The sequence below is a fragment of the Lactuca serriola genome, chromosome 2 (assembly GCF_051521515.1).
Source record: "Lactuca serriola cultivar US96UC23 chromosome 2, Lser_US96UC23_V15, whole genome shotgun sequence".
NCBI lineage: Eukaryota > Viridiplantae > Streptophyta > Magnoliopsida > Asterales > Asteraceae > Lactuca > Lactuca serriola.
The window spans coordinates 209,209,034-209,232,556 of record NC_136409.1 but is presented as its reverse complement, the minus strand read 5'-3'; the positions used below and the strand labels follow the sequence as shown (position 1 = coordinate 209,232,556).

Below are 23,523 nucleotides of genomic sequence, written 5' to 3'. Positions count from 1 at the left end.
TTGGATAAGTCTAATAACTATTATGTGTATGACTTCAGATCCTGATCTGCAATCATAGCTTTCCAAAGCCGTTGTCAACTCTGATCATATCAGATACGCGTGTCCTTAGATAAGGGATCATATATTCCTCCATTCTAGATATCATATGAGATATGATTTCAAATCATTCTCTTTGTACTATATCTCGATTCCGATTTATGACGACTGACTAATTGAACAAATTAAATTAGCCCTAGCCCGGCCGAGCATGTACGTTTGTCATCACTAAATCATCGAGGGGCCCAAAGATATCGCTTTTATCCTTCTTTGGATAAAAGGAACAGATAAACTTTGATACAATGCTTGCTTGCACTTACTAACCAAATCACACACAACAATATTTTATAACACCAAGTTACTAGTGCGTTTACATATTATCAATGTGCAACCGATTTGCAAGATACAACTCACACATCTCGGTTTCAAGAATATAAGATGTTATCGTCTCACCAATCACTCGTGATACAATTCATGGAGTGATCCAAGTGAGCGTGGGTTTAATCCAATGCTCAAATCATATTCATAAGCACTCATGAATGTTGCAGCAAACATTTGCTTATGTCTAATACTCTTTTAGACAATCCACACACCAATTCACGACAGTCTTCATTCATATCTACTTCCAACATATGAACGATTGTGGCCCGTTCGAATAATTCGATTATTCTTAATAAACTCAATTATTCTGGAAGTCAAAACATGCAAATGTGAAACACAAGAATAATACTAATCCCATATGGCCTCAAACCTTTGAGTATAAATAAAACTCCTTTTATTTATCACCATATCGATTACTCATTATTTGTCGTTTCGGTTAATCAACTTCTTACTTGAATTATTACACTTGTCCCATGCTCCTAGCATGCACACAATGTTTACCTATGGTTCTTACTTTGTGAAATAGATCAAATTGAACACATTTCCAATCATTCTCATTTCACAACTTCCAAATCCATTTTTCATAAGTGTAAGAATATCAAATACTTGCCACTTATAGAATATGCTAGATTCTAACACTTTATGCAATGATCCTTTTTGTAATGTCACTGCACCAACGTCACAAAGACTATTACCAATGATATTACAAAGTTCTCTATCGGAGATTGTTACAAGACAATTCCTTAGATATGATGTCTCTCACTCAAAGTACTTTCCTTTGAACATCCTTTTGCATAAAAGTTTCTAATCTAGTCATAGATTTTCAATATCCAATTCTCAATATGGACACGTTTCCATATTTTCCATATGACAACTCATTCTTAATAGAATCTTTTCTATGTCGATATGGTCCATCCAATACCATGCTTCCAACTACTCACAAGCGACCAATCCTCGTCAAACTTTGGATTGTCCTTTGATAGTTGTTTAATTATTTTAGTCAAAACCAATTCTAGTCCCTTTTCCCTCTAAATGCGCTCGACATTTGGAAAATTTTAGAATGGTCAAACATTAAAGCATTTGCAATCGATCCTATACCCGAAGCGTATGGGACACGACGCATAATGTTTTATTTGCTATGTTCTCAAAATTCGAATTGTGAAGAGGAATGCCGTAATCATAATCGAAATTTTAAGAACACACTATGTACCCTTGACTAAATTTATTAACATTTCTCAACCTAATCCTTTAGATTTAAAATGAAGCATAATATTCTCTCCCTTAATTATAGCAAAACAACTTTACAACCCTTACGACTTTGCAAGGTATAACTCTTGTATTCTATAATTAATATAGCCAACTTGCAATACGTGCCTTAATAATCATACAATCATAACATTTATGCTCCCACTATCATGATGATTATTATAAAACATAACACTTACGCTCCCACTAGCTTCGACATGTATTTAGAAACAACTTAACTTTCAGAAAAACAATACATATTGAATTTCTTAAGTCCATGTTTCTAATACTTAATGCTTTGATAATCTTTTATCAAGACTTCTTGAACTTATACACCTTTGCCATAGATAGTTCATATGTGTGTGTAAACAATTGCCAAACCTCACAATTTAAATTATGGAAAGGGATACCGTAACCATAATCGAATTCAAGAATGCAATTTTACAATCACTATCTTCTTAAAATCTTTCTTAGTGAAAGCATTTCCTTACAATCATTTTCATGCAGGAGGAAATCTTATGACACTTAGATTTAAACGGTGTATTTGTTCCTATCCATGTGAATTTTTCAAAACCAAAGTTTACGAAAAATTCAAACTCATATGGATCGAACTTTCTCAATCTCGATTTCTTGCCTTATGGTAGCACAGCTGCCCACCATGTCTTCCAAGTAGTTAAGCAGCTCACATTTTCTTATCAATGTACTTTCCATTGATCAAGGTCCTTGCCTTTTATTCATTCAAATGAGAACTCATAGGACTCACATGCATAATTAACTCGATTGGATTGGCACAGAAACAAAATAATGTCAACACGATAGGTTGTAAACCTCAACTCGTGTGCTAGTGATGATCGATAAGGTTTATTTGATTTGTTCTTGAAACCTTTCAAGACCATTAAGACTCCCACTGACTCCTTGACATATAAGATTCTCTTGTCAATAAACATTTCTTGACAAACAAATATTCAAGAGTTAGTGTAGTTTTATCAAAACACTTCATAAATTGGACCTAGTTGGTCTTTGTCTTATCCAAGACATCACAACTTTCCACATTTGATGAATGTTACAAACCTTCTTAATACTTTTCACTCAATGTCACAATCTTAACTTTAAGACTTGTTATTGGAACGAAGTATGATTGACTTCTTGATTTAACCATTTCTTCAATCCTCGATTCCTCTTCTTAAACATACAATTGTACTAAGACTCACTTAGAGGATCAATTGAGATATGGTTCTTAATCATTAAGACCTATCATAAAGCATAAAAGCTACTCTCCCTTCTTCTTAGAATGGAGAAACTCTTATCTTTCTGCCTACTTGATTCTTCTTATTCGTTTTGCTATTGATTTAAACCCTTTTAATCAATTCACAATTACACTTAATCTTGTAAGTATAATCATATTTACTAAACCTTTAGTAAATCATGACGAATATTTTGTTATTCTTATGGTGGACTTGATCAACACGCAACTTTGTGTATTCGATCTCCTAGTCCTTCACTTGACACTTTGTCAATGAATTAGTCTAATTTCCAAATATGAAATTTCTCATTCATCGTGCAACCAAGTTGCATGATTCCAAGTTTCTGTCCAATTGAAACTTGGGCGATGAGAAACTCCCCCTATTTGGTAAATTCTCGACTTTCCATAAATAACATAATAAGAACCAAATCCATTATTGCTAATAATAGAAACATTTTAACATCAATTTTTCATACACGCCATTGCAAGGATAAATAAATAATATAAAATCAAAATTTATTTTATTGCGGGAAAATTTGTCCTTACAATGCAACTCATTTAAAAACTTATGCTAATACATCTTTATTAGCAATCTAATTCTAAGTAGTAGCTTAAGAATCTAATCTGCGATCGAAATCCATTCCTTCACGGTTAGATTCTGCTCACTTCTTCCTTTAAGCTCCCTTTCTTTTCTTCGATTCTATAAAACATCAATTGTAATCTTATCACATTATGTATTAAGAATCTAGAATAGAAGCTCAAAAGAGTTAGTTAGTGGATTTTACCTATATTAGAGCCATACGTTTCGACTCTCCCATCTCTTAGATCTCTTAGGTAAATGGGGCAGCTTCATCTCCAATGCCCTTTCTCTTGGCAATAAAAGCAAATTGACTCTTTTGGAACATGACATGGAACTACTTTAGACATTGCCTTTCTCTTATGATCAAACCTTTCGATCATAGCATGTCTTTCGTTGCCATCGTCTATATCCATAGAGGTCTTGAAGGCAGATTCACCAATCAACTTTGCCTTTCTATTGCGCCAAACCATTGCTGATTCAACAGCAATAAGCATATAGGTGAGATCTATAAGGGTCACGTCGCGGTTCATCATATAGTACTCTCTTACGAACTCACTATATGAGTTAGGAAGTGACTGAAGAACCCAATCAACAGCCATCTCCTCACAGACAACGGATCCCAACATTCTTAACCTATCAATGTGTGACTTCATCCCTAGGACGTGTGCACACAACGACTTTCCTTCTTTATGTTTACTTGCCAAAAGGGCTTGAGTGATCTTGAACTTTTCAAGCCTTTGAACTTGTGGGTTAGGGAGAATAATTGGAGGAGGTGGAGTAAGTGAAGCATGATTTCTTGTTCCTCGATCGAATCGTGGAATACCATCTTCATGTGGAATGTTTTTTCCACGGGATTTGAGAAGACCATAGTTGTCAAACTTTGACATCTACAAAACGGGAGAAAACGAATTCAAGTTAGTTGATTGATTGAGTCCTTAGTAAATCACCCAAATGAGATACTAAGGCTAGGACCCAACACAATATTCTACAACTCAGGAGAGGGATGCCGTAACCCAAATTGCAGAACATTTGAAGGTAAGTGAATGACGATTCACTAATTTCCACCATGAAAAAAGAAATTTAAGTTTTAAATCTATGAAAACTCCTAGTTCCTTTGAGATTCATTGAACATTTCAATGGCATGTTTAAATCTCGATATGCCCCTCTTGTTTGTGACTGGGATGCCGAGGATCACAAAGCGGGTGTGAATAACCATGCAAACTTACATGGTGCCCTCACATGTTACAGTCACCTATTTGATGTGCCGGTAAACCACACACGCTCCACCGAACTATGACAAACATTGAGTCACCCTTTGCTACCTTTGCTTAGAACCATTTAGTGTGCCGGTAAACCACACACGCTCCACTAACGTCTTCGCAAGGTCACAAAGTGTAATTTCATGGAATTGCATCAATTCACTTTGCCTAAGTAACTAAGATTGAGAATTTGAAAAACATTTAGTTACTTTTATACTTCACTATACTTATAATGGAAGGTTTCGTCATATCCTACCCGTTCGGCTAACGACCCTCCACTAGTCAAGAGTGCGGTGGGTAAAAGTGGATACCCATTCAATCGTCATTTTTTAGGCAATTTCCTTAAACACCCCTTATAGACCAGCTTCGTGAATGAGGCCTACTAACGGTAAGACTGACTTTTACTCATACATATATATAATTTTAGACTTTTAATGTTATATATATAGTATAGGGTGTATTTTACACTTTTAAAATATTAGGTGGTCAAATTTAACAATTATACTTTTAATTCAATTAAATTTTAAACCAAAACTTTTATGGATTTATTAAAACTCTTTTAATTATACTCCTTAATTAATTAATAAAACCATAAGGATGTGATTTGAACTTTTTCAAAACTATACTAGAGTTTTAGAATTTAACATTCCTAATTAAACTTTTAATCAACTTTTAAATTCCAAAACTTGAGGGCAAGTTTTGAAACATTTCAACACATTACGGTTTAGAATTTAAATATACATCAAAATTAAACCATTTAATCAAAATTTAAATTCCAAAACTTGAGGGCAAGTTTTGAAACCTTTTTCAAAACATTAGGGTTTTAACAATTTAAATTTCAAAACAACAAAACTTTTGGGTTCAAATTTAAACTATAAAACCTAAGGGGAAAATATGAAACTTTTCATAACAACAAGGATCAAATAACAAATAATCTAAATTAACAATTAATCACATAATTATCCATATTTGATTTATTTAATGATTTCTTGCAAAACAATTTATCAATTTAGTCAAAATAATTAATTAATTATCATATAAGGAAACAATTATCTTATTAATTGATAAATATCTTTAATTAGATAAAGAATATAATCAAATATATCATAAAATCGGATTTATATTGATCTAATATGATAAGGTAACTATCCATAAGCAAAAACAGCAAGAAATCGCGAAGATATCCCCATCTGACGAGTTGACTCGTCGAGTCAAGCTTGGACTCGTCGAGTCTGCATGGACTCGGCGAGTTCAGCTATGGACTCGGCGAGTCCAGCCTCCAGAACATCAAAAATCGAATTTTTTGAACATGTAATGCATCAATACAATTGAAACCAGTCTAGGCTCTGATACCACTGATGGGTTTTTGGTCACAAGACATCCTATGTGCTCATACAAACCCTAATGCTTGGATCTAGGTTTCTCTATTGTACATGCAAGTTATCCAAGACTGTAAACCCTAATTCTAGCATATGGAAATCGATATTAACATATAATTAGGTTTAAGATGTTACCCTGATTGTTATGTAGTAATAACAATCCCAATTCCTCCTTGAATTGACTTTGGAAGGCTTAGAGTCACAAGTGTCACTCCTCTAATGGCTTACAAACACCAAGAGCAAATGGAGAAGGTATAAGGAGAGAGGGGAGGTATTGAATTCGTTCCTAAGAAGCCTTAGGGAAGGTCTAGACGAATTCATGAGTCAAGGGGTGTTTATATAGGTGTAGAGATAGGGTTTCAGTCATTATCCTTATCTAGTTGCTTGTCCACCAAGCAACCCATAAGATAATCCTTGAATCCTTATCATAGTCGAATTCTAAGGCTTTATCACCTTAAATTCGTCCAACCTATTAATAAGACAATCCTTACCTTATTTTGTAACTATCACATAATTACAATTCAGCCCCTCTAGTTTAATTAATTACAGTTGACCACAAAATTAATTCTTAATTAATTATTGACCAATATTAATTAAACAAATATGATTTCTCCTTTAATATATTATTCTTATAACATATTAATAAATCATAATAACCTCTCTCTTAATTTATTTCTCCAATCAAGTTGCTTTGGTGAAGGCAACCCAAAAGGACCATGCACCATCGAGTCAAGTACATACCAAAATAGTTATGGACTTAGACACTAATCCAACAGTGTTCATGTATGGACTCGGCGAGTTCAGCCCCCAGAAACCCTAAATTTCGATCTTTAAGCAAGGATAATTCACAATAACATCAAATACATCAAACAAACAGCCATGGCTCTGATACCACTGATGGGTTATGAGCAAAAACATCATTCCTATGGTGTACATGCAAACCCTAATAGCTTTTGGATCTAGTTTGTCTAATGAACATGCAATTGAATATCCAAAGCTGTAAACCCTAGATCTAGCATACAATTAATCATATTAACATATGAAAGGGTTTTAGATCTTACCTTGATTGTTATGTAGCAATAACAATCTCAAATCCTCCTTTGTAATGGATTTAGAAAGCTTAGAGTCACAAGTGTCACTCCTCTAATGGCTCACAAGCACCAAGAGCAAGAGGATGAAGAATGATAAGAGAGGAGGCACCCAAAAACGTGTAGAAACCCTAAGGAATCAGTTGGCCACGTTTTTGGTGCCCTAGGGGTCCTTAAATAGTGAGGTGTAATGCCCTGTTCGAAAATATTCGTTTATGGAATTTCAGAGACCAAGGCCAGGGGCGTTTTAGTCCTTTATTAAATTTGGAGTTATTATTCGATAAGTTTTCGGCCTGGAGTGTGTTGTTAGAAGTGTAGGATTTCTCACCACCTTTCCGTGGATATAAAGTTCATTAGGAACGGATCTAGAATGAAGAAGTTGCAATACTTTGAAGATATTGACAATAATGGCCCTTAATGAAAAAAATTGGCAATGCAGCCCCTTTTGCACGCATGTAGTGCACGTGTGTTTAGCTGGGTACGCCCAGCGTAAGGCTGGTGTACGTCTGGCGTAGAAGAGCAAGGGGTCGCGGGTGTTCAAGACGTACGCTCAGCGTACAAGGCGTACGCTCAGAGTCTCAAAACCCTAATTTTTGGGTTAAGCACTATATAAATTATAAAGGACATTATGGTTTCAAACCTAGCCCCCATATCAGCCTCCCCAACCTCAGAAGAAACCCTAGAACGTCCCTACCTTCATTTTATGAGATCTTGACCTTGGAGAACCCATTTTGGTGGATTAAAGCTTGGAAGCAAAGAAAAGAAGGTTGGCAAGGAGGAACCTTTGAAGCTAGAGCTTGTAGATCTGGGATAAGTGCCTCATTTCGGACCTCTGCAAGGTAAAAATTCTTGAGCTTGATGATTAACCTCTTAGGTCTCCTTAGTACAAGTTTATGGACCTTTTTGGTCTTAAGATTGGGACTTTATGACTTAAGATCGTTTCTAAGACCAGTGTTGCCTCCCTTAGAGTCATATGAGTCCCATAAGCAGATAAGTTACGATCTTTATGGCCCCAATGAGCTCATGCATGAGATCTAGCCTTGGTTTTAGAAGTGTATGGTCACCTTTTTGAGTTTGAGTGTATTTAGTGGATTGCAAGTCACCAAGTTAGCGACTTTATGGACTAAGACATCAGTAAGGACCTGGATCTAAGTTAGTAGCCTCTGGAGTGGGGTATTAAGCACTTAATGGAAAAGTGCCTTAACAGGATGATTACGCCGAGCGTAAGTGAAGGTACGCCCCGCGTACTCGCTAGCAGGCCAGTACGCTTAGTGTACAATGAAGTACGCCCAGTGTACTCAGCAGAGTTGGGTTTTGAGCATTTGGGCCTCGGTGTGGGCTGTGGTTTGGACTATAGGTCCTTGGGCCTTAGTGGGCCAGCAAAAGTCAGATTATGGGCCAAGGGCAATTTGGGCTCAGGAAGGGCCATATGTGAAGTAGGCCCAATTTAGTATAATTGGGCCATTAGTGGGTCTTTAATGGGCCATTGATGGACTTAGAAGAATTAAAGGTTTTGGGACTTGGTTATGACCCACACCATAGTAGGGGTAAAATAGTCATTTTATCCATCAAAAGATTCCCTTTTTGATTTAGTGTTTGACTTGTCATGATAGCTGGAGAGCAGCCGGGACAGCAGTCGGGGATCTTTCACTCGAGTTTTCAACAGTTAGCATTCCGAGGTGAGTTTCCTTCCAGTAGGAACGAGTCTAAGGCCACAATGCCGACCCGTTTAGCTAGCAGCCGTTTACGGACTTCAGTCCGATGCAGTAGTTAGTATGTTTGATGCCTTCGTGGCTCAGACATGATTTATGTGTTATGTGTTCCGGGCTACGGCCCGATGCAGTATGCAGTATATGTGTGTTCATGCTAGTTGATATGTTTATGTTATGCTTTGTTCACTTAGTTCCGGACACCGGTCCGACGCAGTTAGTCCGGACTTCGGTCTGATGCAGGGGACAAGGTCCCAGTCAGTTTCCGAACTTCGGTCCGATGCAGAGGGCAAGGCCCCAGTTAGTCCGGACTTCGGTCCGATGCAGGGGACAAGGTCCCAGTCAGTTTCCGGACTTCGGTCCGATGCAGGGGGCAAGGCCCCACCTAGTCCGGACCTCGGTCTGATGTAGTGGGCAAGGCCCAGTATGTGCTTTATATGTTATTGTATGGTATGTGGTAGATTGGGGGAGCTCACTAAGCTTCGTGCTTACGGTTTCAGTTTTTGGTTCCAGGTACTCAGTTTTCAAAAGAGGAGCTCGGAGAGGTTGCAGTGCACACACCATAGTCAGTTAGCCTGAGAGTGTTTTACTCTGATAATGAGATTATGTTTTGAATTAATACTCAAAAATTATGTTATGACTTATGATACGGTTTTTATAAATATGGTTTTAGTAATGTTTTAAAAGAAATTTTTAGTCGTGATTTTTGGATCGTTACATGAGGCTATTATGGGTTATCTAACAAGGAAACCCTAATTTGACTGCTTAGGCCCTAAGCAACCCATGGACTCCCTCCTTAGAGGCCTTGGGCGATTTCTAATGGGTTTCCCCATAGAATTCGTCCACTCCATCCTCTATGGAGTCCATTAGCCCAATATTCAACTATCACACAATTGACAGTTCTAGTCCCCTTTATTTAATTAATATCTTTTAGCCACAAAATCAATTCTTATTAATTATTGACTAATATTAATTAAACAATATGATTTCTCCTTTAATATATTATTCTTATAATATATTAATAAATCATAATTACTCCTCTTTCTCCATAATTCATCATATCAAGTTGCTTTGGTGAAGGCAACCCAAAAGGACCATGCACCATCGGGTCAAGTACATACCAAAATAGTTATAGACTTAGACACTAATCCAACATATATAACCCTAGATCTACTAATTTTGATTATATTAGGGTTCTAGTAGGGCTCCTTACTTTCATTGTATGTTGTCTTCAAAGTGTTATGACATAGATCCTTATAAGCTGTATGTGTCCTTAAATTTTAATTGATTTTCCGCATGTACATGTTTATTATGACCTATAAAACTCATCAATATGGATGATAAACAAAGTGTATAATTATTACATTTTGATACCTCCTTAAAATCAGAAACCTCAACAAGTACTTCTCTATCAACATCCGATACAAGACTTTCTCGAAAATCATAAATACTCCTTAAGAATCTATATCAATGTTGCTTGAAGTATTAAAAAAAATGGAACATTTAAAAACAAATATTTACAATTATTGTGATCAATTTGTTTTTTGAAACAAAATAATCTTAAGGAAATCTCCAAAAGACAACATTTCATATATATACTTTTTAACTCTACCGATATAATTTTAAAAATTATATTTGTTGATATTTAAAAAAATTGGAAAATAATATTTAGGATAATATTTTTTTTATCTTTGTTATTAGTATCATTTAAAAGTTTGACCTTTTTTATGTTATAAATTGTTATATCTAAACATGAGTTGTATGTAAAATTATTTATTATGAAATATAAGAATTATAAAGGACAAAAATTAGAAAAAGGTTAATGCGTTGTTTGGCAAAATAAACTATTTTGGTTTATTTTAATTTGCTGTAAAATCGTATAACTTATTTGAGCTTTTAGTTTATAAATTTGTGTATAAGGTAGTTTTTTAATAAACTATTTTGAAATAGGTTTTAATAAGCTTATGAAATTTTTTTATAAATATTTTAAATATGTCTTAATTATATAAATTCCTTTTTAATTATATATGTAAATGCATATTTATGATTTTTTTTATTATTACAATCTAACTTATAAATTACTCAATCCGTCACAAATTGATAGTCCGTTTTTGACTTTTGAAGTCTTTTTTCTTCAACTTTGACTTTAAATATTTTTATTTGTGTTATATAGTACTTGATAAAACTTATAAAAATGAACAAACATTTAAAATACAATTCATTCATATATTTTTTACCAACTATTAATTTGGGACGGAGGTAATATTATTTTTACTAAATATTACTAATTCAAGTTTTTAATTTGTTTTAAACGACAAATTAATCTATTTTTACCCTATCACCACTAAAATATCAAAAGATAATTGTAAACATTAACATTTTCCAAATGTTATTACACTGTAGGTAAGAGCACATCAACCTACAGTGTTATTACACTGTGCTTCAAAGAGTCAAACGCTGCTTCATACAGTTCACAATCTCAAACCAATTACCACAATTGTCATACCGCAACTCCTGTCTCTACCTGCACACCACTTGCTCGATCCGTTCTCTGCACGAATAGCTCAATCTCTTCTCTGAATTTCTACATCTCAGACCAATTACCACCACCGTCACATCTACCTCCATATGCGCGCCACTTGCTGGAACTGTTCTCTGCACTGGTTGCTCTATCTCCTCTCTCTATTTCTATGACCTCATAGCTGTCAGCCACACCTCACCCATCATAAGGTATTTTCTTCTTTGACATCTTTTGAGCATCTTCAAAGATTTTTTGGGTCATTTTCCTTTCCTTCTATGTTCCCATGTCAAAATTCTGTGCTCATATGACAGAAAAAAAAAACACGGGAATAAATTAGGGCTAAAGTTTCCATGTTATTCTATTGAGTCTGTATCAGAATTTTTTGTTCGTATGATAGAAAACCATGAGCAGAAATTAGGGCTAAAGTTCCCATGGTATTATGTTGATTCTATAAATTAGGGCTTAAGTAAAAGTAGACCAGCAATAAACAAATTTAGTAAAAAAAAACTATTGTGGCCTTCAATCACCACAATCTGTTCATCTTCACAGTTCCATTCTTGCAATCGACTTTCGACTTCAGGGGTCATAAGAGAAGCAAGCAGGATAGTGGTCTGAATGGAGCTCCCAAGACAGCAAGACAAAGGTAAAAATTCCTCATTTTAGTTTATTCTTCACAGATTCATTAATCTCGGTTCCCAATTATTAATTAAATGCCTTAATTTCTCTTTCTCCCTGAATAACATATTGAAAGTGTGCTTATATAATCAAATTTTCCTTTAATAAACAAAAATACCAGTTTTGTTTCTTTGCTTTCTGCCATAATGCATTTTTCCTTTGGTAAACAAAAAGAAATATTAGCATCAAAGTTTGAACAATTGTTAAATTTGATTTTTATTATGTTACATGTAAATGATTTATTGCCCATGTCTACATTCTTAGCCATTAAATGATTGTTTCAGGTTCCTTATATTGTTATCGGTTGCTTTAGTTCTATTTCCTACCTTTGGATTTCAAAAAGGTACCCTCTAATCCGTGCTATGTATAATGTGTTGTTTTCATCACTTATTTTGCTTGGCCTTTTTTCTTTACTAACTGATTTGTTTTTGCTATATCTTAATGCCTCTATCTTATATTGTTATGATTTTCCATTATATTAAAAGCCAACTTATTTCTTTCACCGATTCATTTCACAACAATATGCAACGAAAAAAGAAAAAGCTTAATCATAATGATGAACATCCACTTGAAAATTATGTTTCTTCTCCACAATCTAGCCCACATGCTTTTACTGATAGCCCATCGAGTTCTAAATCTACAAAAAATCGTGTGTCAAAAAGGCTTATGTGTACAAAACTTTCGGTATTCAAGGACTCTCATATTTCAACACCTCATGTCCAACAACCTCATAATTCTCAATCTTTTAATTCAGGTGATAGTCACAGTAACAGAATCAATGGTATGTCTAAAAAAAATCCGTCTGCCATTCTTCTTGATGGGGTTTCTCATGTGTATGCATGATATGTTCACCACCTGCTTAAGCATGACTCAGATGTTATTAACTATGTTGTTTGTCATGTTTTCCAGGTCCATCTACTGCATATTTGGATTTGGGTGATTGTGACCAAATCTGCGAGCATTGCTATGCATGCTTCTGGTATGCTGAACGACGGAAAGGTCTTCCCGAAAATCAAAGACCTAAATATAGTCGTTGTTGCAAAGGCGGTCGGGTAATGTTGCCGCTACCAAGGCAGCCTCCAGAGATAATTAAAGAACTCTTTAAAGATAAGCACTTTATGGAAAACATCCGTGCTTATAACATGATGTTCGCCATGACTTCATTCGGGGCAAAAGTGGATGATTCAGTTAATAATGGGTCAGGGCCTTATGTATTCAAGGTATAAGGGCAGATTTCTCATTGGATGGGATCTTTGTGTCCACCAACTGATGGTAATCCAAGGTTCTTGCAAATGTATATCTATGATACTAATAATGAAGTTTGCAACAGACTTCGTCATTTTAGTGGCTCTGAATTTGGCGATCTAAAACCAGAAATTGTCTAAGACTTTGATTGAAATTTTAGACAAAATCAATGATTTAGTCAAGCTATTCAGAACAGCTAGAGATATATGTCTTCACGAACAACCTCAAGAGTTCATGGTCAGGTTATATAATAGTGGAAACCAAATGCGCTATAATGCTCCTACTTTGGGTGTGCTAGGCGGAATTGTTTATGACAGCGGGCCTACATGTAAAAATGATTTTGACATAATAATCCGCATGAGAGATGGGCGGCCTCGAAGAATAAATAAGTTGCATCCTTTGTATATGGCATTGCAGTTCCCGTTACTGTTTGTTTTTGGTGAGCATGGTTGGTCGATCGAGCTTAAGCAAGTAAATGATGGATGTATAGGTGATAAGCAACTGACGATGAATATGTTTTACAACTTTCAACTACATGATCGGTTCAACATATATGCATTGTTACCTAGAGGAGGCAGGTTGTTCCAACAATTTTTAGTTAATGCATATATATCTATTGAGCAAAATAGATTGGATTACATTGAATCAATGCAAGATGTTTTTAGGACCGAGTACCTTCAGGGCGTTCATGATGCGTTATTGAAAGGTGATTCTGATGGCCATGATGTCGGGAAAAGGACAATATTGCCCGCGTCTTTTACTGGCGGTCCTAGATATATGTACAAGCATTATCAGGATGCCCTCGCTATATGTAGAGTACATGGAAATCCTCAATATTTAATAACATACACTTGCAATGTTAAATGGCCAGAGATTTCAAGATATCTAGCACAATATCCTGGAATGAAGGCTGAGGACAGGGCTGATATTATTGCTAGAATATTTGAGATGAAGGTTAAGGATTTTATTCACTATTTGAAAAATGAAAAACCTTTCGGACAAGTTGTAGCAGGTAATGTCATTATTAACTGACATATTGTTCATCCATTACAATATATTGTCTCAAAATATTATATCCTTATCTTATGTTTTTTTTTCTTATGCATGCAGAGCTGTATACTATAGAATTCCAAAAAAGAGGCCTGCCCCATTGCCATACTCTCCTGTGGGTCTCACCTCCATATAAAATTCATACCCCAGAACAGCTTGATCAGTTTATTTCTACTGAAATCCCTGATCCAGTCGTTGATCCTCAACTCTACAAGATTGTCACCGAGCTTATGATGCATGGACCATGCGGTATTGCAAAGATGAAAGCACCATGCATGTTTGATGGGGTCTGTTCAAAACATTTTCCAAAAAAATATGAAGATCTCACACGGTTTGATAAGGATGGGTATGTTCATTATAAGAGAAGAAATGATGGGTGCTTTGCAGTGAAATATGGAATCAACCTAGATAATGGATATGTTGTCCCATACAACAAAAATCTTTCTCTGGTTTTTCAGGCTCATATCAATGTTGAATATTGTGGTTGGAGTATGATGATTAAATACTTATTCAAATACATTTCCAAAGGAGCTGACCGTATTAGAGCCAAAATTACTAAATCTCTAGGTGAGCCTTCTGATAAAGTTGATAAAAAACGAGCAACATCAATGAGATACAAAACTTTGTAGATGCTAGATTCATTTGCCCTCATGAGGCAGCTTGGAGGATATTCGACTTTCACATCCATCATCGAAATCCTGCCGTGCAAGTGCTAGCAGTTCATTTGGAAAACATGCAAACGGTTACGTTTAAGGACAAACAACTGTTACAAGATGTTGTTGATGATCCAATGATAAAGAAAACAACTCTTACACAATGGCTAAAAAACAATCAGATTGATGACAGCGGTCATCATCTTACTTATCTTGATTATCTATCAAGATATAAATGGATTGCTCGAGGGAAGGATTGGTGTCGTAGAAAGTCAAAGAAGACGCCTCCTATTGGTAGATTAATCTATATTCATCCAACATGTGGTGAGCTCTTTTATCTAAGGATGCTTCTCAGTCACCAGGTTGGATGTCAGACATTTAATGATATTAAGACAGTAGGCGATGTCATATTTCCAACCTATCGTGCCGCATGCGAACAATTGGGCCTACTTGGTGATGACAAAGAATGGACATATGCATTCGATGATGCTTCTAGCTGGGCAACTGCTGAAGAACTCAGATCCCTGTTTGCTCACATGCTTATATTCTGTGATGTTGCAGATCCTCTTGCTCTATGGACAAAACAATGGCGGCGAATGAGTGATGATATAGTCCAAAGAGCAGCTGCAGATTCACATGTTGTGAGCTTACATGTTAATGAAGTTGACTTGCAACAGTATGTATTATATGAGTTAGAGATCTTGCTAAATTCTAATAACAGTTATTCCTCACTTTGTGATTATGGTTTGCCTATGCCTCCACCGCACTTGCTTGCAGAATTAAAAAATAAATTGCTCATGGAAGAGAGAAATTATGATAGAGTTTCTCTGAGCCAAAAAAAGGAAGTTATGGTGTCTGCGCTTAATTCCGAGCAACATATTATTTATGAGACTGTTATGAAAGCTTCTTTGCAAAACCATCAACTGCTTATGTTTGTTTATGGACATGGTGGTACCGGTAAAACATTCCTTTGGACCACAATCATTTCTGCGCTCAGGTCTGCTGGGAAAATTGTTTTAGCAGTTGCATCTTCTGGTATTGCATCTCTTTTGCTACCCTCAGGAAGAACAACACATTCTCGATTCAAGATTCCATTGGACCTTACCAATAACTCCATCTGTAGCATAAGTAAAAACACACAGCTTGCCCGTTTGCTTAGTGAAACTGCACTGATTATTTGGGACGAGGCACCAATGACAGATCGAAGATGCTTTGAGGCATTAGATAAGACACTTAAAGATATACTTAATGAGCCAACGCAACCTTTTGGTGGAAAATCAGTGCTGTTGGGTGGGGATTTCAGACAAACTTTACCTGTAAAACCTAAAGGGAGCAAGAGAGACATCATAGAGTCATCTATAGTTGAATCGTCAGTATGGAGCCATTTCAAAGTATGTAAATTATCAAAAAATATGCGGCTTCTTCAACCTAATCTAAGTAACAAAGAAAAAGAAGAAATTGCTGCTTTTTCATCATGGTTGTTGCAGATAGGAGATGGACGTGTTGGTGTAGATGATGAAGATGATCCTACTGACACCAAATGGGTAGAGATACCAGAAAAATATCTCATACCAGATCATGAAGATGCTCTTAAGGATTTAGTTCGCTTTATATATGACGAAGACATTTTTCATAATCCAACAGCAACCATGTTCTGTGACAAAGCCATTGTTTGCCCTAAAAACGAAACTGCAGATGAAATTAACAACCTCATATTGTGTAATCTGCCAGGGAAACCTATTGTTTATCTAAGTTTCGACTCAATTATTCCACATGCGAATGATAGAGGGGATACAGAGGTTCTTTATCCGTCCGAATATTTGAACCTACTTAACTTTAGTGGTTTCCCTACTCACCATCTTCAACTAAAAGTTGGTATTCCAATCATGTTACTCCGCAACATGAATCAGATGGAAGGGCTCTGCAATGGAACTAGGATGATCATCACCCAGCTTCTACCAAGACTTATTCAGGCAGAAGTCATCACTGGAGTTCAGATAGGCCATAAAGTTTATATACCTCGAATCACTTTGAATCATACTGATAAAGAATTACCATTCATTTTCAAAAGAAAGCAATTCCCGGTCAAAGTTTGTTATGCCATGACGATCAACAAGAGCCAAGGCCAGTCTTTAAACAAGATAGGAATTTATCTTCCTCATCCAATTTTCAGCCACGGGCAATTGTACGTTGCATTATCTAGGGCTACATCAACAGCTGGTCTCAAAATAGTGATTAAAAGACAAGAGGACCAGCCATCGAATTGTACAAAAAATATTGTCTTCTCAAATTTTTTAGCAAAATTAGAATCTTCACAGGTTGGTAATTAAACGCTTTTGTGATTTATTGCTTAAAATGTTAAAACTTAATGAAAAAATTTACGTAATGACCATTGTTTGGTATTTAGTATTAGAGTTACTTCACTCAAAAATCACATTTAACTGAATTTTCATTTCTTGGGAAAAACAAAATTCCTGATTTGAAGTTCTTTCTATTTTAGGTTGTAGATATGGAGCTTCTTCTTCGTTGACTTAAAAAAATCACCTTCCGCAGCAGTAGCACCGATGATGTTGGTAAAATTGAATTTTGAAGATAGAAGTGGAAGAGATCAAACAGTTGCAAGGTAATTATGTGACATAATTTTATATAATATATAAGTAATAGAGAAAAAAATGTAACTAAAATATCTTTATTGGTTATGTTTTGAAATTATGTAAGTAAAAGGAAAAGAATGTACAGACTTATAAACCCCTCCTATTGCTTTTTTGGTTTTTTTTAGTGCTAATGATGTTGCACTCTTCCACAGGTTTATATAACCAAGAGAACTTTTTATTTTATTTTTTCTTGGCAATTTTTGGTGTTCTACTTTTAATGTACTACGAGAATACAGGTCAGAATTATAAGAAACAGGTAACCGATGTGTCATTTACTTTTTTACCCTTCATGCTTTTGAGTCTTTTTTGGTTTTGGTCCAAAAAATTGTCTCTTTCCCTTTACTATTTCATGTAATTAACCTCATTGACGTGGCTTGCACCTGCACACATGGCCTTTTTGGTCTTTTCCTTCTTTATAATAAAAATTACATGTGTAAGGCACATGAAAGGGGTAAATAGACAAAAAAATATTATGAAATAGTTAAATAGGGACCAAAAAAGGAAAAAAAAAAATTGGTTTCTTCTATAAATCATGTTTCTTAAAGCTGTTATGCTAATAGAGCAGGAGTCTATGTTTTCTTCTATTCTAATTAAAGATTTATCAGGCTATGAAGATTTCAGGTACTCATATATGATGTTGCACTCTTCCATGGAGAACCAATGATCATTTTATGACTTTGTATGGTGGAATAATGAAGTGGAAGGCCATGTATTATCCCATATATTTTTTAGTGTTTAAAATAAAAAAAATGGTGAACCTATAATACTCGGTAAAATGGTGTTTTTACACTAAAAAAAGAATAATGGTCTTTTTGTACATTTTTAAAACGTTGTTATCTTTTTAAGTCGTTCTCCGTAATTCCAATAGGGTTCCACCTAAAATGAAGAAACATTGTTTACAATATTCCTACTAAAAGTAACATTCAGAAATTCAAACTTGAAACCATGGTTATTTAATTCTAATATTCATAGTCTAGAGCTTTAACAAATAAATTAGAGTTGTTCATTTGCAATCAAACGAAAGATGAAACAAAATATATTTGTTAATTCCTTTTTTCTGTTCCATGTATCAATTCAAGTAGAAAACAACCAAATACAATTTTTTTGTCAAAAGACCTAAAATTAACTTTATTGCTTTACAGCTGGTTAATCATGAGTATTAAATTGACTTTAGGCTTGATAACTATACAAAAAATAAAAGAAACTTAATCACGTTTTTTTAGATTTATTTTTTTATCTTCTGTTTTAAACCTTAATACAAAAATAAATAACTAAATGATAAGCCTTATAACTTAAATTAGATAACAGAAAATTTAAAAATATAAATTAGATGAAAAAAAACAAATAAATAACGATTCAACCCTTATCCCTAAAATCAACAATTCAATTTATTATCCCTAAAATCAAAAATTCTATTTATAAAAAAAAAAAGATTATCGTAATAGCAATGCCCATGCTTTACTCACTGTTTCCTCTTTCCCTCACGCAATCTTCCAAGTACGATAGAACCAGTAAGCCTTATCCCTCTTTTCCTCACGCAATCTTCTAGGTACGGTTCTCTTCGATCTCGATTTGGAGATTTTGTGATTTTTCCACCAGCCACTCCTTATTACCAGATAAAACACTTCCTGCGAGTTCATTTTTTCCACATATCGGCTTCCTGTCTTCCAGGTTAGTTCTCTTCGTTAATTAATTTTGTTGAATCTATGTTTGCAATATATTCATGCCTAATTATCATATCAATATATTAGTCTTACAAGTTTTTTAATTTTTTTTAGGGTTTTAGTCTCTGAATTATTGATTCTAATGTGATAATGAAATATATATACACAACTACATAAACATTGTCCTTTTATACCTATAGGTACTTATAAAGAAAACGTTTAAAAGCTTAAACCGATTTTTTAATGCTTATTTCTGGAACTGCAAGAAATTTTAAACCAACTTTTAAACACTATCTAGGTAACATGATTTTACAGTCCAAAGTTTAAAAGTATGTTGTCAATTGTTGCTTATTTTTTAAAATGTAGTTTAAAATTTCTTGCATTTTTCTGCATTTATATTCTAACTTTGTTATACAAATAATCTGAAACAAACTTAACATGAATAGTTCATGTGTAGTAGTAAAGTTACAGAAAGGTTCCATCTAATAGTGAACTTTTAGTTATTAATTATTCAACATCATTTGTGTATAAAAGGGTACCTGTAATAATAAACTTACATAAAAGCTCCCTGTACTAAGAAAAATTCCAATCTTTTATGGGAAAAAAATTAATTGTTGATTTTTCATTTTAATTTGAACTTCACAGATTCTACAAAAATGGATACAACTATGGTAGCAAACTTAAACCCTGGTGATGGAGACAAGCCAATAGAAATAAAAGTCATTAGGAAATGGTTATCATATGGGAAAAAAGCTGAATGTTGCTACATATTCCTTGATAAAAGTGTGAGTGCAGTCACCATAATATTACATGCAATTGTCAATTATAATCAATTCTTTGTTAGATACTTATACATATACATATAAAACCATTCATTTTTGGCAGGGAGATGCAATAGAAGCATGTGGTTGCTTGGGAGATAAAGGCTACTTTGATTCGATAATCAGGATGGATGGTTGTTACTCTGTAAGCAACTACGTGTGTGACAATGCAAATACTTTCTTTGTTACTGTCCCACACAAAACCAAAATCAAGCTAGGCAGGGCAGCAAAATTTGAAGAAATACGTGATGATGGATTTCCTGTGTACTACTTCAATTTTCTTGCATATGGTCAATTAGGTGCAAGGCTTGATAACCATAAGACACTCACAGGTATATATATATATATATATATATATATATATATATATTTCTTTTAAAATCACAAAATTGTTATATTTGTGTTAAGATTATATCGGAGGAGTTGAAAATGTGTATGAAGTAGTCAGAACTCAAGGAAATGCAATTTTGAAACTCAAACTAGAAAATTTGAGGTATTTTCTATCTCATATATCTAACAAAGACCACAACATATCATATTTAATATTTGAAATATGTTTGTTTAGTGGAACAATGATTGAGACAACTTTCTGGGATGAGGCGGCTAACTCATTTGATAAAGAAGCTATCGAAGCATTACCTTCTCCTGTTATTGTTGCTATTACTTCAATGAAAGTCACACAATATCTAGGTACATTTTTCTCATTTTATTGTATTGAAGCATTTTTCTTTCAAAGTACAATGCTTAATAAAGAAAAACACTTTTTTAAAAAGAAATAGACAAATAAAGTTTAAAGTATTATGCTATATTAGAAAATCAGATTAAATTACATTCCTATTTCTTGCATTAAGCAACATTTATAGAAACTGCCCCAATCTTATTATTTTTGCTTATTTTTCTTTTATTTTGTAATTAATAGCATTGTTATGTTGGTTTCTTTAATAGGAAATTTGCAACTGACAGCAACTCCAGCCTCATATATTTACATCAACCCCACTATTCCCGAGGCTGCTGCAATGGCTGCTGAGTAAGTTCTTTGATCATATTTATATAACTTTGTGACATATCTTATAGCTCATTTTCTCTTTTAGGTTTGTCGAACGACATAATCAAAACCCTGTACTCAAGATAAAATACCAAAAAAGTAAAGATGTACAAGTCGAAAAGAAACGAAACAGGTTTCCATTGGTAGACTTGCTATCTCAAAACCCAAACCGTTATGCAGTAAGCCATCAAACCTTCTCTTATCTTAAAATATATATACAAATTTTATAGTTTTAAATTTAATATAGATAATATTACAGGGAGCTCAGTTCACTTGCAAAGCATCTCTGGTTAGCATAGATGCAAGCAAGGGTTGGTTTTATAAAGCATGTCATGAATGTTGTAAAAAACTTCAAAAAAGAGGAAACACACTTGCATGCGAAGATCATGATCAAGTTGCTAAACCAAACAATTTGTTAGTACTATGTTTTTTATGTCAACTACTTGAGTATAATCATCTTAACATATATATGTCTAATAATCGTTCAATAGGTTTTTTATCACAGCATACATCGCAGATGAGACCGCTCAAGCAAAGATAGTCTTTTTTGATGCTGCAGCTAGAATGTTGTTCCAAACAGATTGCAACACACTCATTGATCATCATGGATACACTGATCCGTACACATTGCCTGCACCACTCACCATTCTCATAGGCCAGCCAAAAATAATTCAATTCTGATTTGCAAGATTCTGTAGGCCGGGTGCTAAAGACTTTGTAGCAGATGCTGTTTTTGAAGATATAGTTTCTCCAGAAAAAGAAAGTCACACAGAAACAGACATTATCAACCAACCAACTGCCTCATCATCATCAAAAAAAACACCCACTGCATCAACTGATCCTCCATCTATTGCTTCTGTTACTCCAGCAAAAGCCTTTCAAGAGCGTCTCACAACATCACCCATCACACCCGCTTCCGCTGAAACTAAACATCACCAAATGAAATCTGTCCAGAAACAACTTTTCCAAACATCATCTGAAGGTACATAAATCTTACTAATCGTTTCTTCTAGAATCTATTTTAGGAATATATATATATATATATATATATATATATATATATATATATATATATATATATATATATATATATATATATATATATAATATCATTTTTTTTATTATTTGGAAAATAATATTGAAGGTTTTTGCAGATTCTCTTGACCAAACAGATGGTAAGTCGGTTAAGAAGAAAAAAAAATGTGTTGATGCAACAAACGTGAACAACAAAACCTGTGTTGGTTCACGAGGAAAAGACAAGTAGTTGTGCTCCATGTCATGCAATTCAGTAAGGTATATATGTAATATCGTGGATTGTCTATCAATTATTTAGTATTTCCTATATTCAATATTTATTTATGCTTTTTGAACAATGTCACAGGAAATATGATTAACTTTTGAGGCTCTGCCATATTTTCTATAAAAACTTTGGAGAGTTGGCGTGATATGTAAAAACATTTGGGACAGTTGTCACTGCGATATTTTGTTACATCATGGGTTGTTACTACCGTGTATTTTGTTGAAACCTTTTGAAGAACTGCTACTTTTTCCCCTTTTGAAGAACTGCTGCTGTTGCCATTACTTAAAATATGTTGAATATCAATGTCCCTTCTAAATATGTTTACAACTATGTAAAGTTGTTTATGTAAATATGTTTATTTAGCTTTTATTTATATTATAAGTGTTATATCTTTTTGCTTAACCATTTAACAAATTTAACATACCAAAATACATAATTCATACACTTTTCATCAACAAATTTAAATAAATTTTATTAAACAATGGTAAACTTAAACTTCATTGCTTAAAGTACCGCGGCAACGCGCGGCCATAAAACCTCGTTGAACCTATGAATGAAAAATTCACTACTTACCATTAAATTGACGACTATATTCAATTGAAAACTAAAAAATTAAAAATAATAGAAAGTTAAAAGAAAACTCATTTTTCCAACAGTAGAAGCTTTTTCATTTAAACAATAAAAAACTACCAGGGAAATTGCTGAAATAACGTAACAATTGTTAGATATTAGGATCATTTTAACTTTAGAAAATTTCATTTTTTATTAAAACAACCAAAATACAAGTGACTGTATTAATTAACAACAATGACAAAGGGGGAGGGTATCTGACGCACGACCCTCACCATAATCAAAATTAAGGTCTCAAAATTACATAGATCAATCCTCAAACGTGATTAATCCAACGTCTAAGAATCGGTCGGGTACATATCTTATCATGAGGGCGACCGCTTCCTAAACAAAACTTTCGCTACA

General features: G+C 34.2%; 2 protein-coding genes across 6 annotated transcripts; both read left to right on the top strand.

Annotated features, from left to right (window-relative positions):
• Nucleotides 1-11,370: 11,370 nt before the first annotated feature.
• On the top strand, nucleotides 11,371-18,642 carry LOC145088341 (uncharacterized). Of its 4 annotated transcripts, none has more exons than XR_013701080.1 (6): nucleotides 11,371-12,084; nucleotides 12,401-12,459; nucleotides 13,026-14,373; nucleotides 14,472-17,382; nucleotides 17,565-17,974; nucleotides 18,324-18,642. XR_013701080.1 is itself a non-coding variant. In XM_079026619.1 (6 exons), the coding sequence occupies exons 5-6, from the start codon at nucleotides 15,145-15,147 to the stop codon at nucleotides 17,592-17,594; spliced, it is 2,268 nt and encodes a 755-aa protein (XP_078882745.1). In that variant the 5' UTR covers nucleotides 11,371-11,650; nucleotides 12,022-12,084; nucleotides 12,401-12,459; nucleotides 13,026-14,373; nucleotides 14,472-15,144; the 3' UTR covers nucleotides 17,595-18,642. The 4 variants fall into 4 exon arrangements, 3 of the variants coding, with proteins under 3 accessions (XP_078882745.1, XP_078882744.1, XP_078882743.1); XM_079026619.1 differs by having other exon boundaries at nucleotides 11,371-11,650; nucleotides 12,022-12,084; nucleotides 17,565-18,642; XM_079026618.1 differs by having other exon boundaries at nucleotides 11,371-11,650; nucleotides 11,991-12,084; nucleotides 17,565-18,642.
• Nucleotides 18,637-22,921, top strand: LOC145088342 (replication protein A 70 kDa DNA-binding subunit B-like). Of its 2 annotated transcripts, none has more exons than XM_079026622.1 (11): nucleotides 18,637-19,389; nucleotides 20,028-20,167; nucleotides 20,268-20,535; nucleotides 20,612-20,696; nucleotides 20,769-20,893; nucleotides 21,149-21,230; nucleotides 21,295-21,427; nucleotides 21,517-21,662; nucleotides 21,740-22,230; nucleotides 22,403-22,541; nucleotides 22,630-22,921. In XM_079026622.1, the coding sequence occupies exons 2-9, from the start codon at nucleotides 20,039-20,041 to the stop codon at nucleotides 21,927-21,929; spliced, it is 1,158 nt and encodes a 385-aa protein (XP_078882748.1). In that variant the 5' UTR covers nucleotides 18,637-19,389; nucleotides 20,028-20,038; the 3' UTR covers nucleotides 21,930-22,230; nucleotides 22,403-22,541; nucleotides 22,630-22,921. The 2 variants fall into 2 exon arrangements, with proteins under 2 accessions (XP_078882748.1, XP_078882747.1); XM_079026621.1 differs by having other exon boundaries at nucleotides 21,508-21,662.
• Nucleotides 22,922-23,523: the final 602 nt, after the last annotated feature.

Bases quoted from the DNA above. Each gene is read 5' to 3' on its own strand.
- LOC145088341 (XM_079026619.1), top strand. From the start codon at position 15,145: ATGCAAACGGTTACGTTTAAGGACAAACAACTGTTACAAGATGTTGTT. The intron at 17,383-17,564 runs GTTGGTAATTAA...TTTCTATTTTAG, and splicing joins CAAAATTAGAATCTTCACAG to GTTGTAGATATGGAGCTTCT.
- LOC145088342 (XM_079026621.1), top strand. From the start codon at position 20,039: ATGGATACAACTATGGTAGCAAACTTAAACCCTGGTGATGGAGACAAG. The intron at 20,536-20,611 runs GTATATATATAT...ATTTGTGTTAAG, and splicing joins TAACCATAAGACACTCACAG to ATTATATCGGAGGAGTTGAA. The intron at 20,894-21,148 runs GTACATTTTTCT...TTTCTTTAATAG, and splicing joins GAAAGTCACACAATATCTAG to GAAATTTGCAACTGACAGCA.